Below are 27,371 nucleotides of genomic sequence, written 5' to 3'. Positions count from 1 at the left end.
ACGGCATGGCGAAAACCCATGTGACCGCGTTGGCAGGCATCGCAATATACGAGAAACGCCGGGAAGAGCATGAAAACAAAAAGTTCGAGAAAACCCCACTCGAGGCTTATTTGGTTCCTGTTTCCTGACCTCTTGGACGTTGGTCCAGTCCGCACCAACAGAGAAGTTCCAGGCTGGCTATGGAAGGTATGGGTCGTCTGCCGCAGCGTATGGAATAGGGCTAGCTATTTCCTTGGACTAGGATAGCTAAGCAAAATATCGTGCGACGGAAGAACCAAGTAGATGCCGTCCGCTCTGGCTAAGCTCCTGAGCCATATCGCCCTGCTTGCTGAGAATCTGGCCGTACGGATGTCGAAGGTGACCAGACGAACAGCAGAGTGAGAAGAAGCCTTGATGCCCAGACAAGGCAGAAGAAAGGAATGAGTATCATTTCAGAGACGGTAATGTAGACTCTTGTATTATATATTCATGGTTGAGGAATTGTGTGTTTTCCAAAGAGCATTTTGTGTAGTGGACTTAATATATGGAACTTTAGGAACCATCTCCAACTTGGCATAGACCCATCTTTGTTTGAGAACTGTCTGCCTAGAATGCTCTATTTATTTTGTATGAATTAATTGTGTTCTGTTAAGTGATATAACTAGTGACCACGTGAGTGTAGAATGTGTGATAACTTGTAATGAGATAATGCTAAGTTACATATAGAGGTGGTCCAAGCAAATTTGTTCATGTATTTCATTAGTAGTAATGATCTTACTTAAATTTGATTCAGATTACCTAGTAGTAAGACTTTCATGTATCTTTTCTTTAATTAATAAATATGTTTCTTAGTACCTGCCTGATCTGGTTTAGTATATGAATTCAAACAGCCACTCATAAAAATATTATCAAACTTAGCGGGAAGAACCCACGTGTATAATTAAATAAAACGGACCATGACTGCATGCAAGAATATAGTGAACAGAAGTTAGATATTTATTGTAGTTTAATAACTGTGTATCACTCTGAGAGAGCCATCCTGGATAAGAGTCTCATCTATCCTCGGTATTGGCTGGTGCAGTTAAAAAATAAATTTGTCAATGCTTATCAGGTGGACTGCCTCAGAAGATATGTTAATGGCCACGTCTCATTCTAGGACAAAGCGCTAATGATTAAGTATCCTACACGTGATTAAACTTAAGAGCGGCCAAAGATTTTTGTTTGTTTAAAAAGGGGAAAGATTTAAGAGAACGAGTTAAGTATAGACTAACCTAAAGGCTAAAATAAAAAAGAGAAATTATAGAAAAGAAGATATAACAATACCAACTTTTGCTCTTTGTTCTTTTTTTTTATTTTACTACAGATTTGTTTATAGTTATTTGTTCTCTTGGCACCTTTTTGCTTTTTCTTTATTTCTGTTACTATACATATCTTTATAATGGCTTGGTTTAGTTGTTCAACAAGTTCTTCTTCGTGTGCAATACTCTTTACATTCCAAGTTGCGATTTTCATTATATGTTCCTTCTTTCAGCTTCATTTACCTATTCCTGAATCATGGATTGTTTTTGCCTGATAGTCTGTCAGGCTTCTCTTTGACTGAGACTTGAAAGGATATCAAATTTCCCCAAGACAGGTTACTAATCTTTCACTGGCTAAGTTCAGTAGTAGTGTTGCTACCTTGTAACTCTGGACAGGCAGTTCTAATAACATTTGCTGTTAGGATTATCCCGTCAATACCCTGTCACCAGTGCCTCATTTCTATTTTTAGTTATTTGTTCTCTTGGCACCTTTTTGCTTTTTCTTTATTTCTGTTACTATACATATCTTTATAATGGCTTGGTTAAGTTGTTCAACAAGTTCCTCTTTATTTCATGTTTTTTTGTTATTATTATTTTACAGGTTTTTTGGTTGTGGCTTACCAGCCCAGAAATATCAGTAAGATCAATAAATCAATTTATTTTTAAATCTCTTTTTGTTGTTTATATCACATGAGGTACTGATATGTTTATTTATTTCTCTGTGCAGTTTCCTCTTCCATTAAATTGCTTTTACTAGTAAAAGAAGGATTTGTGATTATACTTCCTAATCTGATATTACCTGATGTAAGACAATGTTCATGCTCAGTGTGAAAGAGTTTGTTAGAAGATTTTATATATATATATATATATATATATATATATATATATATATAAACTGAATGAAAAAAAAACAACAACAACATAGTCTTATTGGAAGTTAAAAAAAGCTGGAAAAACTCGGTAATAAAGAATAAATATTCACTGTAGAATGCTGCTGCGAAACATAATATTCCCAATCTGGAAGACTAATAATTATACATAAAGAACATTCATTAATTGTAAACCAGTTCAGTAACAGAGTCAGTGAATAAATTATTAATCCTCTACAATTACAAAAAAGAGACCCAAAAGATTAATTTTAGTAATTAGAAAGTCTTCAATCCAAAATAAGTTTATATTGTATATATATATATTTTTTATTTTATTAAATATATTTTTTTTCCCATATCTGATGATGTTCTAACGAAATGGCCAGCATCCTTCATGTACGTTACTAGTTTACCATGTATATAATCCATTTCATCTGAAGATGAGGATGGAGAGAAAGAACAAATTACGACTGCTGAAATCAAAAATGTTTTGGCAAAGTGGGAGGAAATTCAAAATGTTGCTATGAAATGGAATCCAAACAAATCGGAGGTTATCAGAACTGCAGATTTATTTAATGAAAAGGTCCATGCAGTTTTTCAGAAATATTTTAAAAAAGAGTCAGAAGCAAACAACCCTAAACATGTTTTTTACAGGTCCATTTGTCAAAAAACTCCGAAGTGAGCGCAATTGTCCTCCTGGTGAAGATTGATAATTAAAAACTGTTTTCATGAACAATTCATTTTCTCTTCTCATCTTCCTTTTACCCTCTTTTACCTTGCGGTGTCGAGGGTTTATTAATCTTTGGACCTCAAACCGTTCACAGGATAAGGTGGTCAGCCCTATGCCCTGGTCTATCCTATGTCCTGTAGTGTTGAGTTCTCAAAGCCGGTTTGCCTGCTTTGTGGGATAAAAAACCCCAGGATAAACTGGGGAAAAAACCCTACTGTCCATGCCCAAGACCGGCTAACTTGGCTATGGCTGAGGAAGATCCTTCAGCTCCTCACGTCACCAACCGGAATAGAACTTCGGACACTCTTCCCCAGACATATGGTTGCAAAGCACACAGCCACTAGGCTAACCGCACGGACAACTGTATTAGTAATAATATGAATCTGTGCCTGAAGAAAAAAAAAGTAGTACAGTAGATGAATTAATATTTTATTTTTCTTAACTTATATTCAAGAATATATTCATTCTACCTGAATGACTTTTGCAACCATTATCAGTAAATAAATGGGGGGGGGGGGGGAGGGAAAAAAAAAGAAATAATGTTTTGAGAGTGAAAGGGTAATTATATCAATATTAATGATGACATGGATGTTTATTACACAAATACATATTATTCCTTTTGTATACCTTTTTGTAGGTACATACAGATGTTTGCATTGTAATTTTTTTTTTAATGCCATGAGAGGCTTAAATTCATATCAGAATCTTAATAAATAAATAAATAAAACAACACAGTAAGAAATGTACACAAATGCTCAACATATACTTATTTTGAATACTGGCAAATTTTATTTTCAAACCAAAACTTTAACTATACTTAAAAATGGAATTATTTCATTATTATTATTGCACAGTGCCATGCCTCAATGGAGTGCTAAGATTTGTTGTGGGAAACCCAATGTATCAACATAATATCTATTGAACCCTTCCCTGAAACACCAACATACAAAGTACTCACAACTGACTCAGGCAACCCACTCCACCCATTCACGATTCTCCAAGCGACAAATCTAATCCTCACACCCTTGCCAACCACACTCTTACCCAACTTTCAGGGAGGATCTCTTGTTTTGCCCCCCCCCTAACCAAGTACATTTAAGTTACTAAAATGTTTGCCATATTGCTGACCCCTTTTATTTTTTCCTTTTACCCAACTTTTTGACCCACAAACCTTAATATACTCATAAAAAGAGCATTCCACAGACCAATCACATTGGTCACTCACCTTTGAATTCTCTCCAACTCCTCAACCCCCCCCCCCAAAAAAAAAACCCCAGATACCCAGACCCGAGCACAGCAATCTGAATGTGGTTACATTAAGTATCCATAAAGAGGACCAATAGCTCATTTATCTCTGCCTGCCAGTGCACTCAACAACCAAGTAACCATGTTAGTTGCCCTGGCTACTTTAGCAATATTCCCTCCAAACTTCAACTCTCTATTACCATTCCTAAATCCCTAGCTTCATCAATCTCCAGGAGTACAGTTCCAAGAGAAAAAGCTCTTCAAAACATTACAGTTGTATGGAGTAAATGGGACATTATAGAGCATACACGCATACAATACACAGTTGCTATTTGAGCTGTAAGTCAACAGTTAGAATTGAAGAAGGTACAGGAAGATGAGTTTTAAAAGAGGTATACCGTGAGTAGGCATATCGATACAAAATAAATAACGGAAAAAACTCACGTAGAAAGATTATTTAATAGTATAATTTTCGCCTGTGTGTCACAGGCATCTTCAGTACATTAAGCTCAAAAAACACTAACTGACAATTCCAAAAAGCGCCACCTAAGTAGCTGGTGTAAGATAACTAAAAGTCAATAACTTTCCTAAAAAAAAAAGAAAAAAAAAATTATAATAATAATACAATAAAAAGTTAGGAAAGATTAGCTGATTTGTAAAGTACTATCTCCCATAAAGGGGATAGATGTAAGCCGTCGGATCTGTTTAAGTTAGGAGAATGAAGTAGAGTTTCACATGTTTCTTTATAAAGGCGTTCCATGAGAAACTGACTTTTGTGAAGAACTCTTGTCTTTCTCCAATGAACTCTGTGTCTAGTGAAGACGGCATGTTCAGAAAGTCCAGACTTTTCAGGTTTAAAGTATTCAATATAAGATTGGTGTTCTTCTAGCCGAATAGAGGCAGATCTTCCCGTTTGTCCGAAATAAGATAATCCACAAGAGCACGGAATCTGGTAGACACCTGGATGATTAAGATGTGGAAACTTGTCCTTAGGAGAAGTGAGAAAGGTGGAGATTTTTCTAAACGGTCGAAAGGCAACAAAAATATTCAGTGGTTTTAAAACTTTTGCTATACGTTCACTGATGCCTTGTACATAAGGGATAGTAATGCACGTTATTTCCTCTGTGTTTGAAGAGGAAGACATATTAAAACTACTCAAAGTTCTTTTAATGAAGCAATTCTTATAACCATTAGATAGAAAGGAAGAAGTTATATATTGTAGTTCTTTCTGTAAAAGATCGTCTGAAGAACAAAAGGAGTGTGCCCGATGAACCAGTGTTTTAATAGATCCTGCCTTTTGACTGGGATGGTGATGAGATTCCGCATGGATATAGTGGCCTGTATGAGTCTTCTTTCTATAAACTGAGAAATGTAGGTTACCATCTGGTTGGCGAAGCATTAGAAGATCTAAAAAGGCTAACTGCTTATTTGATTCTACTTCTAGGGTAAACTTGATCCTAGGATGAAATGCGTTTAACTTAGTGAGAAATTGTTGAAGTTCACAAAAGTCAGTTTCTCATGGAATGCCTTTATAAAGAAACATGTGAAACTCTACTTCATTCTCCTAACTTAAACAGATCCGACGGCTTACGTCTATCCCCTTTATGGGAGATAGTACTTTACAAATCAGCTAATCTTTCCTAACTTTTTATTGTATTATTATTATAATTTTTTTTTTTTTTTTTTTTTTTAGGAAAGTTATTGACCTTTTTAGTTATCTTACACCAGCTACTTAGGTGGCGCTTTTTGGAATTGTCAGTTAGTGTTTAATTTGGAGCTTAATGTACTGAAGATGCCTGTGACACACAGGCGAAAATTATACTATTAAATAATCTTTCTACGTGAGTTTTTTCCGTTATTTATTTTGTATCGGTACAGGAAGATGGTTTGATATAAAATCAAGTGTGTGACAAGGGTTCAGATTATCTCCACTGTTATTTATTATCTATATGGATCACATTATGAAAGAAAGTGATATTAAACCCAATATCAAAATTAGTGATGTTATTCTCTCCCATGGCAGAACATATTCAAAGGCAAAGATGTTAGCAATGCATGGGATAAAATCAGCTGGTATCTGAGGAAAGCAATATCAGATTGTGTCCCCATGGTCAGGAAGACAAACAAGGTAGGCATTAGATGGATGAGTAGTAGTATCAAGCTTGATCTGCAAAAAAAGAAAATGTTATGGAGAATTTACAAGGAGAAAGGCGATCAGTACACCCATGAGCAGTACAAGGTTCAAGCTAGGAAGGTTACCAGCATAGTAAGAAAAGCTAAATAAGATTATGAGAAAACCCTACCCAAGGAGATCAAGGGTAATCAAAAAGAGTTCTGCCACTATGTGGCAAGTAAAAAGAAGAATGACTTTGGAACGATAACTTTAGTGGGTGCTGATGGTATTGAGGTGACAAATTCAGATGGAATAGTAGAGTTACCAAGTGATCACTTTTCAAAAGTCTATCACCCAAGTGAGGATATCTCTGTACCTGTAGCAAAAACTAATGTGAAAATTGAAGTTAAGAAATCAGAGGTACTTAGTATATTGCAAAATTTAAATGCAGACACTGCTGTAGGTTTAGGTGGAATATCAGCTCAGGTGTAAGGTGAATGTGCAAAGGAATTGCCAACCCCTCTTACTTGGATATTTAACTTAAGTTTGAAATCTGGTATGGTCCCTAGGGAGTGGAAGGAAGGCAAAAGTCACCTTTGCATACAGGTGGCTCTAAAACTGCAGTAGTTAATTACAGGCCAATCACCATCTCGGAAGTGGTGGTAAAAGTATTGGAAAAGTTGGTTAAAGACAAAATTCAAGAATGGGTGGATCAGGATATGATACTCTATAGGGGCCAATATGGTTTTATTAAAGGCTGATCCTGCCTTAGCAATTTATTAACTTTTTATAATAGAATGACATCTGAGTTGGACAAAGGAAATGGCTACACAGCGGTACTTCTGGATTTTGCTAAGGCTATTGGCAGGATACCCCATGGAATACTGTAGCACAAATTGGAGCAGATGGGGATGGATACTAAACTGGTGATATGGACAGGAGAATGGCTTAGGGAGAGATACCAGAAGGCGGTGCATGGAGGAGCAGAGTCCAGGATGAGGCAGGTGACCAGTGGTGTGCCTCAGGGCTCTGTGCTTGGGCCATTGTTGTTTAATTTGTACATAAATGATACAGAAAATGGCTTAAAGGGAGATATTCAGTTGTTTGCTGATGATGCAAAGTTGGGTAATGCAATAAAAAATCAAGCTGATGTTGAGAGTTTGCAGGATGATTTAAATAAGCTGGCAAAATGGGCAAAAGGTAATTTATTATTATTATTGTTCCGGGAAACTCCAAGGAGTCGACAGACTCATCGAGGGAGGCCCTAACATCATGTCAAGAACAACTATTCAACATTCACACAGTATCTATCATACCTTGCCTTGAACTCATTCACGGTCGTAGCACCCACAACAGACTCTGGAAGCTTATTCCACTCATTTACCACTCTTCAAGTAAAGAACCTAGCTTTAACACCCTTGTCAACCACGCTCTTGCTCAGTTTCCATGCATGGCCCCTAGTCCTCCCACCACCAGTCATATTTTCAAAAATATCTTCTGGATCAATCTTATAAAAACCCTTCAGTAATTTGAATGTCTCAATCATATCACCCCTCCTTTGCCTATCGTCCAATTTCTGCAACCCACAAATCTTCAACCTATTCTTATAAGGTTCATTCCACAGACCTGCTATCATCTTGGTCACTCGTCTCTGGAGCCTCTCCACTTCCTCCCCATCACGAAGAAACCCTGGTGCCCATAGCTGGGCACAGAAGTCCAGATGGGGTCTTATCAAGGCTCGATACAGAGGAACAACAACTTGTTCGTCTCTGCATGTTAAAGTATTTTTCAGAAGCCAAGTGATTTGGTGAGCTGTTTTAGTTACTTTTGCAATGTGTCCCCTAAACTTCAACTCCCTATCCACCAACACTCCCAAATCCCTGGCCTCATCAATCTCCTGGAGCATGGTTCCACCAATGCGATATACTGCTGCTATTCTTTTCACCCCAAAGTGCATAATCTTACACTTTGCCACATTAAATTGACATCCATCTTTCCTACCCCAGTCCTCTAAACTATCCAAATCATCCTGTAACATTTTGACATCCTGTGCACTCACAATTGCTCTACCCAACTTTGCATCATCAGCAAACAAGTGAACACTTCCTCTCAGATCCTTTCCAATATCATTGATGAACAAATTGGATGTCAGTTCAATGCAGAAAAGTGTAAAGTTATTTTTTGGGATTAAAAGATTACCAGCTGTGTACTACATTGATGGAACGGTACTCCAAGAGATTGATGAGGCCAGGGACCTAGGGGTGTTGGTGGATAGGGAGATGAAGTTCAGTGGACACACTGCTAAGGTGTCCTAGACTGCACATAGGATTACTTGGTCACTGAGGAACACACCAACATCCAGAGATAAAGAGGTTATTATTCCCCTTTACAAAGTGCTGATACTTCCACATCCGGATCACTGTGCTCAGGTCTGGTCACCCGGATTCCCTAGAGATGAGGAGGTTGTGAAGAGGGTTCAGAGGAGAGTGACTAAGTTGGTGAGTGATGTAAAAAATGCTTGATAGAGTGAGAGCTTGTGGATTGCAGAGGTTGGCTGATAGGCAGAGAAGAGGGAATATGATAGAAACATTTAAAGTACTAAAAGGTTTTTATAAGATTGATGGAGGGGAAATGTTTCAGCTGTGTGATAGTGATGGAAGAACAAGAGGTCATCCCTGGAAATTAAGGAAAAATGTGGTTAACAAGGGCGTGAAAACAACGTTCCGCGCCTGGAGGGCGGAAATGAGTGGAATGCATTGCCTGACCCAGCCATGAGCTCTTCGTCTGCAAATGAATTCAAGAAGAGATATGATAGAGATTGTCTTGATAGCTTGGGTCTCCCGCGATGAGTCTACTGACTCCATGGAGATACCCGTAATAATAATAATATTCTTAGCTCTTTACTTTATCCAGATGATGTTATACCTCTAAATAAATCCAGCACAAGTTTCCTGACTAAGCTGAATAACTGTTCTAATAAATTTGGTATGAAAATCAGCAATAAAAAGACAAAGACAATGTAAATAGGCAGAAACATTGAAAATATCAACTGTATCCTGAATGAAGAACTTATAGAACAAGTAAAACATTTCAGCTATTTAAACACAATTTTCAATGAAGATGGTAAATTAAATATGGAAAAAGACAAAAGAATTAGTAGAGCCAGTATGGTAGGAAGTCAGTTGAATAAATCTAATTTATTGATCTGCGAACTGGATTTCTTGATCAAAGACATGAGACCACAGATATGAGAATTCTGGGAAAAATTAGGGAAGCAAACTGATGACATCAATGGCAGTAGCATATTAAAAATGATGTTAGAAAGGAACTTCACATTATTAGCATTAAAGAATGTGTTAGTAGAGCTAATCTAAGGCAGCATGGTCACTTAAATAGAATGGATGAGGAAAGGTTAACCAAAACAGGTGTTTGATGCCAAGATGGCTGGAAGGAGACACAGAGGAAGACCAAGGTCTAGGTGGACTGATACAGTAAAAAGTGCCTTAGAAGACAGAAATATAAAATATGATAATGTTGGATGACAGATAACAGATTAATTTGGAGGAAAACTATTGATCACATATTAGAAATGATGTTAATTTTTCATGTAGTACTATCATAATATCCTGTATACATATCAGAAATTTGATGATCTTGTTAAGAAATTTAATGTCTAATTTTAACAACTGTTCTACATGAATATTACAAACAAGACATTTCCTGTATTTTCGCACATTGTGAATTTCACAACTTCATTTCATCATTTTACTTTATTCCAGTAGTGGTAAAAGGAGTGGACTGAGAACTAAAACAATAGATGACATATTACTATAAATATAGCAACCAACAGAATATCTTACCTCATCATCATCATCAAATTCCTGCCATGTACCCTCAAGGGGTGTACAGGATATGACAGTACTACATGAAAAAATTACATCATTACTAACTTCCTATCTACAATTTTCCTCCAAATCAGTCTGTTACTTGTCAAGACTCCAACATTATCAGATCTTATATTTCTATCGTCTAAGGCACTTTGTACCATATCAATCCACCTATATCTTGGTCTTCCTCTGGGTCGTTTTCCTGCCAACCTGGCAGAGAACACTTGTTTTGCTAATCTTTCCTCTCCCATTCTATTTAAGTGACCATACCATCTGAGATTAGCTCTGCTAATGCATTCCTGGATGCTGACAATGTCAAGTTCATTCCTAATATCCTCATTTTTAATATGATATTGCCATTGATGCCATCTGTTCACGCCTCTAATCTTTCTCAGGACTCTCATATCTGCGGTCTCTAGTCTTTGGTCAAGTGTTTTACTTCTGACCCAGCTCTCAGATCCATAAGTTAAAATTGGTTCGAACACAGTCTTGTATACAGCTAATTTAGTGTTCCGACTAATTTCTTTCTTATTCCATATGAATTTATTCAATTGACTTCCCACGATACCAGCTTTGCTGATTCTGTTGTCTATTTCTATATTTAGTTTACCATCTTCAGTAAAAATTGTGCCTAAGTAGCTGAAATGTTTTACTTGTTCCACAGGTTCTCCATTCACAACACAGTTGACGTTTTCAATGATTCTGCCTATTTTCATTGTCTTTGTCTTTTTATTGCTGACCTTCATACCATATCTATTACAACAGCTATTCAATTTAGTCAGAGAATCTTGCAGACTTGTAGCGGATTTATTTAGAAGTATAACATCATCCGCATAAAGCAAAGAGCTGACATTAACATCTCCAATTTTGATATCAGGTTTAATACCACATTCCTTCATAATGTGATCCATATAGATAATGAATAACAGAGGGGATAATGTACATCCTTGTCTCACACCAGATTTAACATTAAACCATCTTCCTGTACTTCCTTCAATTCTAACTGCTGACTCACAACTCAAATAAAGACTAAGTATTGCTTGATATAATGCCCCATTGACACCATATAATTGCAGCGTATTGAATAGCTTCTCTCTTGGCACCTTGTCATATGCCTTTTCCAAATCAACAAAACTTAAATACAGATCTTTGTTATATTCCTCGACTATTTGTCGTAAAGTGAAGATCTGATCCTGACAGCCTCTATTTGGCCTGAATCCAGCTTGTTCTTCACCAAGCTTTTCTTCCACAATTCTTCTCAACCGTTTCTCAAGTATACTTGCATAGATCTTGCCAGGAACACTCAGTAGGGAAATACCTCTGTAATTCTCACATTCAGTTTTATTTCCCTTTTTATATATGGGTACTATGAGAGCTCTACTCCAATCATCGGGAATTCGTCCCTCTGTCCAGGCTTTCTGAACTATGCAGTGCAGCCACTGTAAGACTCTTATACCACCATACTTCAGCATTTCTGGTCAAATATCATCTACTCCTGCTGCCTTTCCACATTTCAAGCCTTTGATGGCTTTTTCTACTTCAAGTATGGATATGTATTCCTGACTGCATGCCTGGTCAGTGTTTTTTATCACTGTGCTGTCATCACTGCTTGTTTCATTTAGCATTTTTTCAAAGTAATTACTCCATACTTCAAGGATATCTTTTTCTCCTTTTTTCATTTCACCTTTATCATCTCTAATTCCTTTTACAGCACTCTTTCCTCCATTCCTAAGCTTCTTCAACAACCTCCAGAATATTTTGCCACCTTCTTGATATTTATTTTTTTCTATATTCTTGCCAAAGTCCTCCCATGACTTTTGTTTAGCTAGTTTTACACACTGTTTAGCTTTCTTACATTTGTCTCTGTATTCTGTAAGAGTAAAAGCTGACTTATTTGCCAGGAACTTTTGATATGCTTTCTTCTTTTCCTTCACTGCCTCTTTAACTTCCTGTGTCCACCAGGGAGTTCTGATTTTTTTATCTTTGCACACAACCTCACCACATGCCTCTCTGGCAGAATCAATCAATATTTCCTTCAGAGTTTGCCACTGAATCTCCAAGGTTTGATTCCTGTTCTCAAACTCTTTCATTTTCTTTTCAATAATATTTCTGTATTTTAGTATACAGTTTACATCTGAGAGCTGCTCAACTTTTATTCGCTTTAAAACTTTCTTACATGTTATTCTTTTTAATATGAAATTCAATTTTATCCTGCTCAAGACTAAATAGTGATCACTTCCAATTTCAAATCCTCTGTACACTCTGGTGTCCTGCACCAGGGAGAAAACATCACTATCAACAATAACATAGTCAATGAGACTTTTCTTATTCCTAGCCTCTTCTCTCCATGTGAATTTGTGCACATTTTTATGTTGGAACATGGTGTTAGTAATAACCAGTCCATGTCCTGAGCAGAATCCAACAGATATTTGCCCATTATTATTAGCTTTGCTCTTTTCTCCAAATTTTCCCAAAATATTTTTGTATGTCTCACAATCATTTCCTACTCTACTATTTAGATCCCCAACAAGGACCAACTTTTCCTTTTTCATTGTGTCAGTTGCTTTTTCTAAAGCCTCAAAAAATTCCTCCACTTCTACCTTAGTAGAACCTTCTGTGGGACCATAGGCACAAATAAGTCTCATTGTCCAGTTCCCCATTCTCATATTTGCCCACATTACTCTACTTGAGACTGACTGCCATTCAAGAAGATTAGCTTCGTATTTTGTGTTGAATACTATGGCTACTCCTTCTTTTCCTTGATTGTTATTGCCTGAATATAACATTTTGTATTTATTGCTCAGAAAGATCTCACCAGTTTTGGTCTTTTTTGTTTCAGTCACCCCTATTATGTCGATCTGGTACTTATCTAATTCCTCAGCTAGCTCCATTTCTTTGCCATTCAGGCTTCTTACGTTGATAGTACCGATCTTTAACTCTGGTGATGTTGAGATGGGGTTTGTTTTCAGATTTGTTCCAGTAGCTGACTTTTCGCTGTTCGCCCTGGTTCCCTGGCGAAAACAACGGGGGCCTTGTTTAACCGGGCGACGCCCCAGCCGGCATGAAATTTTGTCATGTTGTACCATCATTTTTTATTTTGGTTTAACCAATAAGAATACAATTTGGTCGGCTAAATCCCAAATTGCCAGCCCATCCTCGTTCGTTCAGTATCAAAATAGATACCCAACAGGGTGCACCACGAAAGGTGAGGATTGGACATTAGGTCAGAAGCCCTGGTCGGTTCTCCGCATTCCTTTAAAGGCTATGTGGAGGTCTCCTCGCAGTTATACAGCTTTGACCCTTAATATCTTACCTATGAATTTATTAATGTAAATTCTGATTATTAATCAAATCTGGATGATCTAATACCATGGATTTCTTGAACTCCTCAATGGATGCTCATTCAGCATCGATGCAATTGCTTCTTTTCAAAACCTGTTCACTCACTACAAGAAAAATTCTGCTCTGTACCCATACTCACTTTCAGCAGTGATCATTCTTTTCTTTCCTACCATGTAATGAAAAATCTCACCTGTGCCTATCCTATAAAATCTTATCAACTTAGATGTGTCTACTATATCCTTTAATCTGTTCTCAAATTCAACATTCCATGCTGATATTATCTTAGTTACCCACCTTTGCACTTTCTCTACATTATTCTGAAACCCAGTCATCCAAGATCTGTGTAGTCCCCATACCATAAGATCAAGACTTTTTAAGAGGAACAACTTCCTTATCTCTATTCATCAGTGTCCTTATTAACATAAGTTATCCTTTATAATGGACTGCAACTCCATGTCCACCTTTACATCAAAATCCCTGAAGCCTTCTTAATTTGCTGGAGCATTTTTCCCACCAACATAATACGCAGACTCCATTTCATTCAATCCAAAATTCAAAATAGCATTGGTTGCAATTTTGGCTGAATCAAATGAAGCCAATATATTATGTCTGTTAATTGTGTTTGTGCACATATGTTACTAGATGGTTTGTGTATTCTGTAGGATGAAAAATACATCATCAAGATTCAACACAGCTTAGATGAAATTCAAAGCCTCCAGACTTTCCAGCTATCTCTTTTCAACTTCTAAAGAAGGACAAATGTCAGTGCTTGAGTGTATTACAGATGAATTTTACACTTGGTGACGTTAGCTTAACATCTACTCACACTATAAATTAAAGATACAAAGAAATTATATACTTGCTTCAATCCTTTATCCAAGTGCAAGCAAACAAAGTTTGCACCTGAAGTAAATTCAGGACTGGGCAACTCATATATATATATATATATATATATATATATATATATATATATATATATATATATATATATATATATAGAAGCTAACTTCACACCACTTGCTTTAGTATCCCATAATGCAAAGGCAAAGCACATATCCTTACAGATATGTATAATGCTATGCATTATGAGAAGCACTACTACCCAGAGGTGATACGAGGGTTGAAGTAATGCAGAAGTTATATTTCCATATAAGTAGCCAAAAGGTGTCACACCTTATTACTAAAATACTCTGGATTAGAGATAGAACAATTCATTTTATTAATGTTAATTTTTTTTGTAGCAAATACATATACTGTATAATAAATGAATGATATTTACCATATTTTTATGACATTTTAAATGAGTTTTATCTGCATTTTTAATATGTACTATGGTTGTGGGGAGGAGCCAGAACAAATTAATCGATTTTCAATTAAATCTTATGGGGAATCGCGCCTTGGATAACGATGGTAATCCTGGAACGGATTACCGTCGTTAACCAAGGCACCACTGTATATATTTTTTAAAAATATATTTTTAGAACTTAAATATATTTTATATTTTTATTTTATATATATATATATATATCATAGTTGCACCAAAGTCATTGCACAAATTAGATATGATCTCAGGTGATTTTTCCTTATCATTAAGTATGAACAACATGGATATGTTAACATTAAATTGATGAATCTGACAGAATTGCAGACATACAATTGTTAAAGTTTTGTGTTATAACAGTTTTCAAAGACACAGTATATTCATAGAACATAAAGAGAACATCATACTGAGCAGATATCTGCTGCCTTCTCTTCTAAAACAAAACATTTTAATAATTAAATTACTTACAACATTTATAAGCTCTAAATCTTTTTTAGATATGATCTCAGGTGATTTTTCCTTATCATTAAGTATGAACAACATGGATATGTTAACATTAAATTGATGAATCTGACAGAATTGCAGACATACAATTGTTAAAGTTTTGTGTTATAACAGTTTTCAAAGACACAGTATATTCATAGAACATAAAGAGAACATCATACTGAGCAGATATCTGCTGCCTTCTCTTCTAAAACAAAACATTTTAATAATTAAATTACTTACAACATTTATAAGCTCTAAATCTTTTTTGTATGTTCTTTCTGTCATAAGAAGTTCTTTAGCAATAAAATATGCTTTATCTGTTGGAATTCTCTGAAAAATACCAAAGCTTAATAAGTTTTTATTCATATAACTTAAAATGTTCAAGAGAATACTAATAATTAAACATTTTATATTAAACATATAAACCTGTGTTTCTTGGTCATTGTAAATATGTCATTCTACAAAACTGATTAAGGTATGCAATGATAGAATTAAAAAGAATAAACTTTAAATTACATAGAAGAACACAAATATTTTTTTCATGTCTTATACTAATATTTACAAAATACTATGATTAAATCTACTGAATAAGTTTATGATGGTTCATGCCAAGTTTCACATGGAAAACATTTCTATGTTCTTCCATGCAAGCTGCTTCATTTCAATTATGCTATTACGTACCTTTATCTATCTTTATTGGTTTTGTATAATGACATATTCACAATGACCAAGATATGCAAATTTCACTTGTACATTTAAGAGAAACAAATAAAATTCAACATGTCTAACAGAAGATGGCATACTAGAAAAATTCACAAAAAATAAGTCTGGAAACACCAGACATCAGTTATATTTGAAAATAACTGATATTTTTATGTGGATTTCTTAGAAGAATGATTTGGCATATCAGGCAAAAACTCATTGTTGCAAAAAGTTTCTAGACAATTTTTTCTTGGAGGTCTGATATGTTACTTAGGTGAACAGGATTCCAAATATGTAGAATGAGGCTCCGGTACACATTCAAGATAGCCTGAGGGCATATGACTTCAGAAAATTCCTCAAAGTTCCTTAACAGGAGGTACCGTCTAGGTGTGTAAGATTGAGGCAAGATAACTAATTAATTTTATGGTGCTCATGTAAATATGTGCTCTCTCTCTGTTTTTCAATTCAATGCATATTGCTTAGAGTTTTTTTTTTTTTAAAAGGAATTTCAAACTTCTTGCAGTCTGACCAATGTATGTTTTGCCGCAAGAACACAACATGGAAAAGTAAATGTCATTTGGAAAACAGAATATTCTGTAGGATATGAATCAGTTTGAAAGCAGTTCTAATGTTAACTTGTTCTACAAACTGAATTAATATGTCTAGAATTTACTCTTCTGTAAATACACAATAAGGTAATGGAACTTCTCTTTGTATTTGAACTATTACTGTATTTGTCTTTAGAGAATCACTTCAATTGCTAAGAGAAGAGTCAACTGTTTACCATTGGAGCGAGTGGGGGCGGGAGGTAGAGGATATCATGACAGCAATACATGAAAAATTTACATCAAAAATTCCTTCAAATTAATCTATTATCTATCAGGATTCCAATAATTTCAGATGTTATATTTCTGTGTTTTTTTTTTATTTTTTATACATACATACATACATATATATGTCTGTGTGGCTCTCACCCATGAAAGGTTTATTTGCAAACCTACAATATATTTGTATCATAGACAGGCTAAGGAAATCCTAGTCCCCACTGTCTTTATTGATTTTTACATAGTCCAGAAACCCTGCTCTAGAGATGAAACACGGAACTTTTTAAGGCACTTCGTAGTGTACCAATCCCAGATCTTGGTCTTCCATGGGGCATTTTTCCTACCATCCTGGTAACAAATACACACCTATTTGCTAACCATTCCTCTCCTATTCTGTTTAAGTGACCATATCATCTGAGATTAGCTCTGATCAGACATTCCTGAATGCTAACAATGTCAAGTTTTATTTTCAATATCCTTGTCTTTAATGTGATTGCCATTGATGCCATCAGCTCACCCACCTGATTTTACTAAGAACTCTCATATCTGTGATCTTCAGTCTTTGATAAATTACTAGTTGTTTATTATGTCAATATCAATATGTCATGGGTGTGTCAACTGTGTGTCTAGTGCCAATAGCATGAGATGCAAGGCCTGAACCTTCAGAATCCAAAAATCTTATATAATCTTGATATTCTTTGATTTTAATAGTAGCAGAATGACCAGTCTGTCCAAAGTAGTAACGATGACAAGTTACTACTTTGGACAGACTGGTAAAAACTGGGCAAGGATAAAGGTGATAATGTATCTTTGACAGTGCTAGGTGTACAAGGCCGTTGATAATACCTACTTTTTTGGAAGAATAATGATGTGAAGATGCATGGATATATCTACATGTAAAGGATTACTTTCTGTAAACAGAAAATTCAATATTTCCAGCACAATGTATTCGAGTATTCAAAAAGGGAAGATTATTGTTAGATTCACATTCAATAGCGAAGTCGATGAGAATATATATGACTTAATCTTTAAAGGTACCCATGGCATAACTATAAATAATAACTTAACATGATAACCACAGTAATTCACTTTAATGAAATAAAGGTATGAATATTTCATACTGAAATTCATTAAGGGAAGGGCCACTACTAATGCTTCTGCCTTGGTATCTCCACTTGGGCCTGGCTCCCACTGAAGAGACCTCAATAAAGGTTGAAACTAGTCTGGGTACTGGCCCTTCCCTTAATGCATAACATTATGCATATTTACAAGGAGATGTGTTTTACATTATGGGAGATACTGAGATAGGAGTGTTGGTATCTTGCTCCACCTTTGCAAGGAGTCACCCGGTGTTGTACCACTTTACCCCAGTCCTGAAGATACTTTCAGGCACAAACTTTGCTTGCACACACTTAGATAAAGGATTAAACTAAATTTATTATAGTCTGACCAAGTGAAAAATAAACTTTCAACATCTTTCTCTAAATCCAGAGTAATTTAATAAAAAGGTGACACACCATTTGGCAGCTCCTATAGGATGAGATGACCTTGCTAATGCTTCTGCCTTGGTATCTCCACTTGGGCCTGGCTCCCACTGAAGAGACCTCAATAAAGGTCGAAACTAGTCTGGGTAGTGGCCCTTCCCTTAATGCATAACATTATACATATTCGCAAGGAGATGTGTTTTGCATTATGGGAGATACTGAAATAGGAGTGTTGGTAGCTTGCTCCACCTTTGCAAAGAGTCGCCCAGTGTTGTACCACTTTACCCCAGTCCTGAAGATACTTTCAGGCACAAACTTTGTTTGCACACACTTGGATAAAGGATTAAACTAAATTTATTATACTTTTTGAAAATGATAACAGCAATTTTTAAAGTTAGTAGAAACTGTCGCTAAATTTGATTCGATAATGGCAGAACACTTGCATTGCATCCAAACATCACATAAAAGGAACACTGCTCATTATTTAGGTGATAAAATACAAAATGAAATCATCTGGATAATTTTTGAAGCTATAAAACAAAAATTTTTGAAATGGTTAAAGAGGCAAAATATTATTCATTAATTCTTGACACTACTCTGGATATAAGCCACACAGAACAATTATCTATTGTTATTAGATTTGTTAATCAAAATAAAGATACAAATATAGCAGAAATTCATGAACATTTTTTGGGTTTTCAATCTGTAGAAGATACCACTGGACAAGGACTATTTAAATTTTAAAAAAATTATTTGAAATTATTAAATATTAACATTTCAGATTTACGTGGCCAAGCTTATGATAACGGTTCAAATATGCGAGGTAAACATAATGGACTGAAGAAAATATTTTTTTATTCTCATTCATTAAATTTCGTAGTTAATGATGCAGCTAAGATATACTGTGAAACTAAATTTTTTTTGGGGTAATACAGGAATTTTAATTATTTTTCAATATCTGTGTAAGCGTTGGGCTATATTAAAAAAAAAACATATTCGTGTTTTAAATTTGAAACACCACTTTCTGCTACTAGGTGGGAAAGTAGAGTAGAAGCAATAAAGCCACTTAAAAATAATATCAAGGAAATTTACCAGGCTCTTTTTAATATTATGGATGATGAAACTAAAGATATCGATTCTAGAGTTCAGGCAGACAACTTAATTTCAAAGATTTATTCGTTTAAATTTATTTGCTCTGTTCATGTTTAGTACGAAATCTTAAGTCTTGTAAATGTTGCAAGCAAAATAATGCAGAATCTGACATTTGATATATAGGAAAAATTACAGAAAATCTTGATTATGTTATACAAGAATTAAATACTTGCTGAACAGATCAATAATTTGAAAATATTATTAGAACTGCAAAAGAAGTAGCAAACGATATTGATCCTATTTTTCCAGACATTCGCAAAAGAACAAAAACAAAAATGTTTGGTTACGAAGCATCAGATGAGACAACACATGATCCTAAACAGAATTTTTAAATAAATTTTTTCTTCGCGATTTTAGACACAACAATAACTTAAGTCACGGAAAGATTCATACTCTTAAAACAACATAGCAAGGACCTTAAAGTTATAAGAGACATTAGCAAATTAAAAGATTGGAGCGATGAAGATTTAATGAAACATTGTAAAGATTTGCACTTAAAAGTGAGCAACAATCAAGATTCCGAAAATTGCGATATTGATGGTATGACTTTATTTGAGGAATTAAAAAATTTGCAATGTTTTATTAAAAAAGAGTAGGCTCCTCAGGATGTTTTAAATTATATATACAAAAATAAATTAACTGACACATTTCCAAATACTACGATTGTGATGCATATTTATTTAACATTACCAATATCCATAGTATCAGGGGAAAGAAGTTTTTCAAAACTGAAACTAAAAAAAAAATTATTTGCGGTCAACAAAGTGCGGAGAGCGTCTAACATATTTATCAATTGAAAATAATATGGATTCATTAGACATTAAAGATATTATTAAAAATTTTGGGGTGGCTAAAGCAAGATGGATAAATATCTAAAATAAATCTACGTTTATCCTAATTGTTATATAGTTAAAAGCATATCTCTAATTTATCTTTGTTATGTAATATTTCTTTTTATATTAAAATAAAAATAATTTTTGTTTATATATATATAATGTATATTTATATAAATATATATATCAGAATATATATATCAGAATATATAAATCAGAATATATAAATCAGAATATATATATATAAATATATATATTCTGATGTATTTATATATTAACGAATAAACATTTTTGAAAATTTTTATTATTAAAAATTCCTTATTAATGAATTTCAGTGATTACAATGTTCTACTACTGTTAAATAAAATTTACTTTTAAGTATGTGTACTTCTTGTGCTTTGTTAAAAGTACTTTTTGTACTTTTAACAGAGTAAAATTTTTCGCAAAAATTTTTCATGGAAACTTATTTTATGGGGGCACCGAAAAAAGTTTTGCACAAGGGTGTGCCTCCTACTCACAGCGTGGCACTGATCCTGTCAAACATATTTGTGAAGTCTAACAGTATCACCATGTAGCCATTACCTATATCCAACTCAGCTGTCACTTTATCATAAAAATTGAGTAAATCACTGAAGCATGATCTACCGTTAACAACCCCCTTCCACACACACACATGCAGTATCACATAGGGCTGAATTAAATATCTCCAATTTTGATATCAGGTTTAATGTTACTTTCCTTCATAATAAAATTTAGACAGATGATGAATAACGGTAGAGATAATGTGCATGAAGTCATTTCCACTTGGTTAGAATTCCACCTTAGTATCACCACCTCTGGGTCTGGCTCCTACTGACGAGACCTCAATAAAGGTTGAAACCGGTCTGGGTAGTGGCCCTTCCCTTAATGTATAGCATTATACATGTCTGCAAGGAGATGTGCTTTGCATTATGGGAGATGCTCAGACAAGTGATGAGAGCTTAGTTCACCTTTACCACAAGTTGCCTCAGTCCTGAAGATACTTCAGGGGCAAACTTTATTTGCTTACACTTGGATAAAGGATTAAACTAAATTTATTATAGATAGTGTATACTCTTGACTCTCATGTGATTTAATATCAAACCATCTTCCTGCATCTCTTTCAACTGTAACTGCTGATTTACAACTCAAATATGGATTAGGTACATAGCAGTGCCATATGTGTGAACAAGTAGTTAGAAGAAAGAATGTGCTAATGCATTCCATGAAGACCTGAGGGTTGTAATCAGAGGGCAAAAACATCAGAAGAAAAACTTTTCTGGAGGGCAGATATGTGGGAATTAAGGCAGGATATGACAAGTTGGTTCAATGAATTGAACTGTATATGACCAGCAGTAGCTTGTGTTCATAAATGATAAGCAAAAAGTAGAGTATACTGGCCACCTCCGTGGAGCAGTGCCCATGGAAATACCTATGAAAAAGATAATACTGTATATCAACTGAGCATCTATGGGAAAGTGTATGGAAGGAGCTAGTGAGAGAGGGGGTCATCAATTAAGTGAATTGCTTGTTTCTGAATACAATCAAGTATTCAGAGACCAGTCTTAGGACACCATCCCAAATGTGGAAACAGTATTCTAAATTACATTGGGATGATTTGAGCTTTATTAATGCATCAGAAGTTGAGCAGGAGAGAAGTACTGTTCAGAATGAAAAAGAATGCCAAGTTTTTTTTGGAGACTGCAGAGATCATTATGGGTGACTTTAGTTATCCAAACATTGATTGGGTAGAAGAAAAATCTCATGATAAGAATGAAGAGAAATTTATTGAATTGTTGCAAAGCAACTTTCTCAAGCAGCATGTGAAAGAAGAAATTTGAGGTCAAAGAGTGCCAGATTTGTTCATAGCATCAGATGGGATCTTTTAAGAATATGACAGTGATCATGCCATGCTTTCTTGGGAATTATCTATTTATGTTGATGTTCTCATTAGAACAGGTTATATCTTGAACTACAGAACTGGAAATTAGGATCAACTCAGGAAAATAGTATCTTTGGTTCCATGGTATCAGTTACTGAATGGAAAAAATGTCAGCAATGCATGGAAATCTTTGAAAAAGTACTTAAATGAAACAGTATTTAAATCTATCCCTAGTGTTCGATGAATAAATGGGTTGGGAGTGAAATGGATGTACAACCTTATTAAGCAAGATATTAACAAGAAAATGATGTGAAAAGAATATCATGAGAATAAGAGTGGGAGGAGTTATGAAATATATAAAGTGCAGGCCAGAAAATAATGAGTATTGTATGGAAACCTAAATCAGAGTATGAAAAGAAATTGGCTATGCAGGCTAAAGGCAATCCAAAAGAATTTTAACATTATGCTGCAAGCAAAAGAAAGAATGAATGTGGAAGAAAAACTTTATGGAATGCAGATGGTACCCTAGTATCAGAAGCTAATGAGATTATCTTAGCTCACTTTGCTAGGATATATCAACAAAGTGGCTATGGTGCACAGTGCTACATTGGATGCAGAGTAAGAGGTTCGTGAAAATGAGGCTGAAGAGCTGTTGCCCAACATTGGATAAGAAATTGTCTATAGAGACAGATGGAATATCAGCCTGTTTGCTAAAGGAATGTTCAGTCGATTGGCTAGGCCTTTAACATGTTTGTATAGCCTGAGTCTGAGCTCAAGAATGATACCATAGGAATGGGAGGAATGTATGATAATTCCATTCTACAAGGTCGGTGCAAAAACATATGTGTCTAACTATCAACCTATCAGTATCTCTGGTGTGATAGTGAAAACTTTAGAGAAGAACAACTCGCAAGAAATGGGAAGACAAACAAGCCATACTCTGCAAGGAGCAGCACAAGTTTACAAGGACTGTCATGTTTTAGCAATTTGCTCATATTTTATAAAATGGTATGGCCGAGTCACATAAATGGAATGGATGCACTATGATGATGTTGGATTTTGCTAAGGCATTTGGTAGGATACCATACAAAGGCTGTTGCATAAACTGGAGAATATGGGATTAGAATATAAACTCTTGACTTAAATTGGTGGATGGTTGACAGACAGATATCAAAATTGGTATTTGGTGGATGTAAATCTGCCAGGTTTAAGGTCACCGGTGGTGTACCTCAGGGCTCAGTCCTTGGGCCACCATAGTTGAATCTATATACAGGTAGTCGTCGACTTACGGCCTATGCGCTTTACGACTGCTACTGCATCTCGCAACACATTACAGTATGAATTACTGTAACAGATTTTTCTACTACACTCACACGCCCTATCTGTGTGGTCCCCATAGCCTAATGGGAACAGTTGTGCATGTAGCGTCAGCCCACTGCCCAGTAACGTGTGTTTGGCGCAATTCATGCGTCTCGATTTCTGTTTGCATACATATTACGTTCACTATTTTTGGTTCAGTTATAATTTGTGTTACAATTACCATTTTTTAAAACCCCTAAACATGTTAACCAAGAGGAAAATGCCTTTGTCTACTCCTAGACCTGTCAAGAAAGGCCATTGAGGAAGGAAAGAAGGTGAACGCGATCGCACGTGATTTTAAGTTATCTCATTGTACGGTGTCGACGATTTTGAAAAACAAAGAAAGGATTCAGAATCAGAACTCCCTGGTGGACACAGGAAGTTAAAGAGGCAGTGAAGGAAAAGAAGAAAGCATATCAAAAGTTCCTGGCAAATAAGTCGGCTTGTGCTGTTAGAGAATATAGAGACAAATGCAAGAATGCTAAACACTGTGTAAAACTAGCTAAACAAAAGTCATGGGAGGACTTTGGCAAGAATATAGAAAATAAATATCAAGAAGGTGGCAAAATATTCTGGAGGTTGTTGAAGAAGCTTAGGATTGGAGGAAAGAGTGCTGTAAAAGGAGTTAGAGATGATAAAGGTGATATGAAAACAGGAGAAAAAGATATCCTTGAAGTATGGAGTAATTACTTTGAAAAACTGCTAAATGAAACAAGCAGTGACGACAGCACAGTGGTAAAAACCACTGACCAGGCATGCAGTCAGGAATACATATCCATACTCGAAGTAGAAAAAGCCATCAAAGGCTTGAAATGTGGAAAGGCAGCAGGAGTAGATGATATTCGACCAGAAATGATGAAGTATTGTGGTATAAGAGTCTTACAGTGGCTACACTGCATAGTTCAGAAAGCCTGGACAGAGGGACAAATTCCCGATGATTGGAGTAGAGCTCTCATAGTACCCATATATAAAAAGGGAAATAAAACTGAATGTGAGAATTACAGAGGTATTTCCTTACTGAGTGTTCCTGGCATGATCTATGCAAGTATACTTGAGAAATGGTTGAGAATTGTTGAAGAAAAGCTTGGAGAAGAACAAGCTGGATTCAGGCCAAATAGAGGCTGTCAGGATCAGATCTTCACTTTACGACAAATAGTCGAGAAAGCATGGGAATATAACAAAGATCTGTATTTAAGTTTTGTTAATTTGGAAAAGGCATATGACAAGGTGCCAAGAGAGAAGCTATTCAGTACACTGCAGTTATATGGTGTCAATGGGGCATTATATCAAGCAATACTTAGTCTTTATTTGAGTTGTAAGTCAGCAGTTAGAATTGAAGGGTGTACAGGAAGATGGTTTAATATTAAATCTGGTGTGAGACAAGGATGTACATTATCCCCTCTGTTATTTATTATCTATATGGATCACATTATGAAGGAAAGTGGTATTAAACATGATATCAAAATTGGAGATGTTAATGTCAGCTCTTTGCTTTATGCGGATGATGTTATACTTCTAAATAAATCCGCTACAAGTCCGCAAGATTCTCTGACTAAATTGAATAGCTGTTGTAATAGATATGGTATGAAGGTCAGCAATAAAAAGACAAAGACAATGAAAATAGGCAGAATCGTTGAAAATGTCAACTGTGTTGTGAATGGAGAACCTGTGGAACAAGTAAAACATTTCAGCTACTTAGGCACGATTTTTAGTGAAGATGGTAAATTAAATATAGAAACAGACAACAGAATCAGCAAAACTGGTATGGTGGGAAGTCAATTGAATAAATTCATACGGAATAAGAGAGAAATTAGTCGGAACACTAAATTAGCTGTATACAAGACAGTGTTCAAACCAGTTTTAACTTATGGATCTGAGAGCTGGGTCAGAAGTAAAACACTTGACCAAAGACTGCAGATATGAGAGTCCTGAGAAAGATTAGAGGCGTGAACATATGGCATCAATGACAATATCATATTATAAACGAGGATATTAGGAAAGAACTTGACATTGTCAGCATCCAGAAATGCATTAGCAGAGCTAATCTCAGGTGGTATGGTCACTTAAATAGAATGGGAGAGAAAAGATTAGCAAAACAAGTGTTCTCTGCTAGGTTGGCAGGAAAACGATCCAGAGGAAGACCAAGATATAGGTGGATTGATACGGTACAAAGTGCCTTAGACGATAGAAATATAACATCTGATAATGTTGGAGTCTAGACAAGTAACAGACTGATTTGGAGGAAAATTGTAGATAGGAAGTTAGTAATGATGTAATTTTTTCATGTAGTACTATCATATCCTGTACACCCCTTGAGGGTACATGCCAGGAATTTGATGATGATAATGAAGAAGAAAGGATTCGTGAAGTTGTTAAAGGTTCGGCACCCATGCGAGCAACAGTGATAATGAAACAACATACAGGGTCCATCCATGAAATGGAAAAATTATTGTTTCTTTGGATGAAAGATCAGATACAGAAGCAAACACCCTTAAGCCTTCTTACAGTGCAGTCGAAGGCTAGAAGTCTCTTTCAGACGCTGAAGGAACGTGCCAGAAAAGATTAGACTCAGATATTTATAGCAAGTACAGGATGGTTCAAAGATTCAAAAGAAGATTCATCCTTCATAGGGTTTGAGTCACTGGAGAATCAGCAAGTGCGAATGTGGAAGGAGCTCAAGAGTTTGTTAAAAGTCTGGATGAAATAATTACGGAAGGACGGCATCAACCAGAGCAGCTTTTCAACGTGGATGAGACTGGATTGTTGTGGGAAAGGATGTCAGAACGTACTTACATTCACCAAGAAGCCAAATGCATGCCTGGTTTTAAGGCACTTAAAGATAGGCTGACTTTGCTCATTTGGGGGAACATCGCAGGTTCTATACCGAAGCCTTTTTTAATTTATCATTCTGAAAGTCCCCGTGCATTCAAGAATGTAAAAAAGAACACTTTACCTGTATACTTCCGTTCAAACCGAAAAGCCTGGATGACTCAAACATTGGTTGAAGACTGGTTTCTAAATGGTTTTGTACGTCAAGTTCGTGAATGCTGCTTCGAGAAAGAAATTCCTTTAAATATTGTATTAATCTTAAATAATGCACCTGGCAATCCACCTCACCTAGACCACCTCCATCCAGATGTAAAAGTTTTTTTATTTGCCACCAAATACAACTCCACTCATTCAGCCTACTTTTAGGAGTTTTGAGGTGTCAGAGAAATAGGATAGTTTATTTAATTAATTGAAAATTAATATGTGGGTGGTCAGAAACGTTCTCGGCCTTGACCACAGATGGCACCACTATCGACAAAAGATTTTTTTTTCTAAGTTGGTACATCTGTCATAAGCATCCATGTGAAATTGCAAGTCATTCTATTATTTAGTTTGTTCTATACAGCAGTCTGAAGCAAAAGTGGTGTTGTTGTCTGTATCCCATGAAATGGATAAAATTGAGTATCGTGCAATTATAAAATTCTTTGTAAAAGAAGGTTTAACAGCAACAGAAATTCATTCGAAGTTCATAAAAGTTTATGGGCACTCTTCTTCTTCGTTTCTGATAATTAAGAAATGGGCTGCCGAGTTTAAACATTTAAAGCCTTGAAGATGATCCACGTGAAGGATGTCCAAAAAGAGTAACAACACCGGAAATCAATGAACGAGCACATGATATGGTATTGGATGATTGGCAAGTCAAAGCACGTGAAATTGCTGAGACAAAGGAACAGGCAGGATATATTTTGCATGAAGAATTGCAAATGAAAAAGCTTTGCGCAAGAAGGATGCCACACCTGCTCACAGCAGATCAAAAATTCACTCGCATGATAATCTCTAAACAGTGCTTGCAGTGTTT

General features: G+C 35.6%; 1 protein-coding gene across 2 annotated transcripts in view; it reads right to left on the bottom strand.

Annotated features, from left to right (window-relative positions):
* Positions 1-27,371, bottom strand: part of Cdep (Chondrocyte-derived ezrin-like domain containing protein) — a 741,059-nt gene that overhangs the window by 317,909 nt on the left and 395,779 nt on the right. For both annotated transcript variants that reach the window (XM_090413128.1, XM_090413137.1), the window contains exon 16: positions 15,511-15,600. In XM_090413128.1, coding sequence (XP_090269254.1) covers positions 15,511-15,600 — 90 coding nt within the window. The remainder of the gene's footprint in view (positions 1-15,510; positions 15,601-27,371) is intronic.

The sequence above is a fragment of the Typopeltis vanoorti genome, chromosome 2 (genome assembly GCF_054136105.1).
Source record: "Typopeltis vanoorti isolate ZY-2024b chromosome 2, IOZ_Tvanoo_1.0, whole genome shotgun sequence".
Classification (NCBI taxonomy): Eukaryota; Metazoa; Arthropoda; class Arachnida; order Uropygi; family Thelyphonidae; genus Typopeltis; species Typopeltis vanoorti.
This window is presented reverse-complemented; position numbering and strand designations above follow the sequence as displayed.